Genomic DNA, 3355 nt, shown 5'->3' with positions numbered 1-3355 from the left:
GATGTGAGTTCCTCGGTGCGCCCGGTCCGGCTCCATGGCTTATCCTCCGGGTTTCCTGTTCCAGCCCTCGGTGTCTCTGGCCCTACGGCCCCCCGGCCCGCCCTTCAGCTCCGGGGTCATCCTGGGACCGAGGACGGAGGAGCTCTGCCGCTCCTCCTCGGGCTCCGCCTTCGCTCCGTACTCGAGTTCCGCCGCGTCCCCGGGCTTCAGCTCGCACCTGCCGTACGGTGGAGAGCCGCGCGCCGCCGCCACGCTCAGCTCCTTCGTGGTGAGTGTCCTGCTCCTCCTGCTCCTCCGGACCGGCCAGGTCCGCTTCCGTTTCTGTTTCTGGTTCCAGTGTATTTGGCTCCGTGGGAGACTGATTTTAAAAAGTAAAACAGAAGTTCAATTCGTTAAATCGGTGCGTAACAAGATTCATCCATCAGCCGAAGAAACGCTTAAATCCTGAAGTTTAAAAGAAACTTTTATACATTTTAACTTCTCATCATATCAACTTTATTCTGAAAGCACTTTAAAACGACCGCAGAATAAACAAACCGTAAATCGTTTTTCAATAATCGCATTCTATCCACGTGAGTTCATTTTAATAAAAGTCTCCATCCTGAAGATTCGCCTTCAAAATAACTTCAGATTAAAACAAATAATAAAACAATATTTTGTTTTATTTTTAATGTTCAATTATTTGAACTGATTTCACGTTGAACTGAATATTTCTCTCTGACAAGATGTGAGCTCTGATGCTTCCAATAATTCTTATTTAATTTCACTCACTGTCATTTGTGAAGTTTGGTTTTTAATCTGAAGATTTAATCTGGAATAAAGACGCACGGCCGGTTTTTTTTTTTTAAGCCGCGCCTGCAAATTAAATTTTGTTTGTGTGTTTGCTTTATTTAACCTTTATTTAACCGCCTTAGTCTTGTTACAGATTAGCGGGAGAGCCGCCAAGAAAACTGCTTCAGCGCGTAAATCTGCAGCGAGAGCCGCGAGGAGACGCGCCGAGTCGCAAACAGCCGCGCGTCTTTACGCGCAGAGGCGCCGCGAACCACGAGACGCCTAAATATCAGGCGGTGAAATCAGGAAAATTCAGACCAAAAGTTTATTGAAAAAAATTTTTTTATAAAAGAGAGAAAAGTGGTTTTATCCATGTGACGTCATGTTTCTCAGAACCACGTCATATAAAGTTCAATAGTTCCAATCAACAGAACTAAAAGTCCAGAGTTCAATGATGATGATGAAGATGCTTCTCCTCTACGCTGTCCCTCCAGAGTCCCCCTTACGACCCCCCTTTCGACCCCCCCTCGGGCCTGTCCTCTCTGGACTACCACCCGTTCGGGGCCCTGGGGGTCGGGGGGCCCTACCCCCCCTACGGAGACCCCGGCTACCGGAAGAACGCCACACGGGACGCCACGGCCACGCTGAAGGCGTGGCTTAGCGAGCACCGCAAGAACCCGTACCCCACCAAGGGCGAGAAGATCATGCTGGCCATCATCACCAAGATGACCCTGACCCAGGTCTCCACCTGGTTCGCCAACGCCCGGCGCCGCCTCAAGAAGGAGAACAAGATGACCTGGACCCCCCGGACCCGCAGTGAGGACGAGGAGGATGAGGACCACGTAGACCTGGAGGAGGAGGAGGAGCAGGAGGCCGGTGAGGAGGGGGATGGGGGGGTCGGGGGGGGTTAGTTCGGATCCAGTCCAGTCCTGGTCCCTTCTAGTCTGATGTTGTACTACGGGTCTTGTCCCTGATCTGGGTCCCGGTCTCAAACCTGTTCTTCTTGTCTCCTGCAGCAACTCGTCGTTTGTCCGACTCCAGTTCTTCGGTGTCGCGGGGGGGCGGAGACTCAGAACCAGGCTTTAGTGATCTGGACTTTAAGGATTCCGGGGCAGACAGGACGGCCCTCGGGTCCATGTCGGGGGGCCCTGGGTCCACGTCGGTGGGCCGCCCTCTGGGTGGCACCCTCGGACCGCTTCGGGAGTCTGAGCAGACGTCCAAAGACCTGCTGGAGTCCTGCGGGGCGACACGGGGCCCCGACCCGCCCCCAAAACCCAAACTGTGGTCCCTGGTGGAGCTCGCCACCTCGGGGGCCAAAAGTAAAGGAGGCAGCGACGCGTCCGAGGGTGGGGGGGCGGTACCAGCCCCTTCCCTCCCCCGACACCTCTACTACACCTCAGCCTTCATCCCCGGGTTCTCCAGCTATGCCCCCGTCAGGCCCCTGAGCGACGGCGCCCCCGTCAGGCCCCTGAGTGGATTACAGCACAGGATGCTGCTGCAGGGCGAGGCGGCGGCGGCCAGAGACTGTCGGCTCCCCGGCCCCTCGGAGCCGCACGAACTTCAGAGAGGCGCCGCCAACGTGTAAAGACTCAGCGACGCCCTCAAAACCAGACCCCGCCCCTCACGACCAGCCCCCCCACCCCCACCACCACCCCCACCACCACCCCACCCCCAGACTGTTTTCTATGTTTCTGAGACGCTTTGTAGAAACACTGAAAACCATTAAAGACTAGTTTTACTAAAACTCACCTGAAACAACCTTCTTCTGTCAAAACAAACAGGAAATTAACAAACAAGGAAAAGAGAAAAATACTAAACGTAAATAGGAAACAACTATAAAATAAACAAAACAAACACTCGAAACTAATAAACCAAAACAAAGAGGAAAACAAATGGAAATAAATAGGAATCAAACGGGAAATAAAGAGTCAACAAATACTAAAAAAGAAGGAAGTAAAGTGGAGAGACGAGCGGCGAGAGAAGAAGAGAAGAGAAGAGAAGAGAAGAGAAGAGAAGAGGAGAGAAGAGGAGAGGAGAGAAGAGAAGAGGAGAGAAGAGGAGAGAAGAGAAGAGAAGAGGAGAGAAGAGGAGAGGAGAGGAGAGGAGAGAAGAGGAGAGAAGAGGAGAGAAGAGGAGAGAAGAGAAGAGAAGAGGAGAGAAGAGGAGAGGAGAGGAGAGGAGAGAAGAGGAGAGAAGAGGAGAGAAGAGAAGAGAAGAGGAGAGAAGAGGAGAGGAGAGGAGAGAAGAGGAGAGAAGAGGAGAGAAGAGAAGAGGAGAGAAGAGAAGAGGAGAGGAGAGGAGAGGAGAGGAGAGAAACGGCTTCAGAGATTCAGAGTCGGGAAAATTAAACCAAAGTAATTCAACAAAAAGAAACTTTTCTGTCAATTAATTTAAATTAAATTTAACAAAATGACCAATAATAATAATAATAATAATAATAATAATAATAATATCTAAACAATTTATGTCTGAGATTTATCAGGTGTTTCTATTCTATTCAACAAAATATGAAATAAATGAATTAAGTTTATAACAAAAACCTTTCAAGAGATTTAAAACAAGTTAATATTGAGATTATTTTATT

At 50.1% G+C, this 3355-nt stretch overlaps 1 protein-coding gene across 1 annotated transcript; it reads left to right on the top strand.

Annotated features, from left to right (window-relative positions):
* irx5b (iroquois homeobox 5b) lies at positions 1 to 2356 on the top strand (the record flags this gene model as incomplete). Its single annotated transcript, XM_080474832.1, has 3 exons — positions 1 to 268; positions 1266 to 1647; positions 1788 to 2356. Exons 1-3 carry the CDS (start codon positions 35 to 37, stop codon positions 2354 to 2356), a joined length of 1185 nt encoding a protein of 394 aa, XP_080330958.1. The 5' UTR covers positions 1 to 34.
* Positions 2357 to 3355: the final 999 nt, after the last annotated feature.

Source organism: Lipophrys pholis, assembly GCF_963383615.2.
Source record: "Lipophrys pholis genome assembly, chromosome: 11".
In the NCBI taxonomy this organism is placed as follows: Eukaryota; Metazoa; Chordata; class Actinopteri; order Blenniiformes; family Blenniidae; genus Lipophrys; species Lipophrys pholis.
The sequence above is the reverse complement of the archived record's forward strand: the minus strand, read 5'-3'. Positions and strand labels throughout refer to the sequence as shown.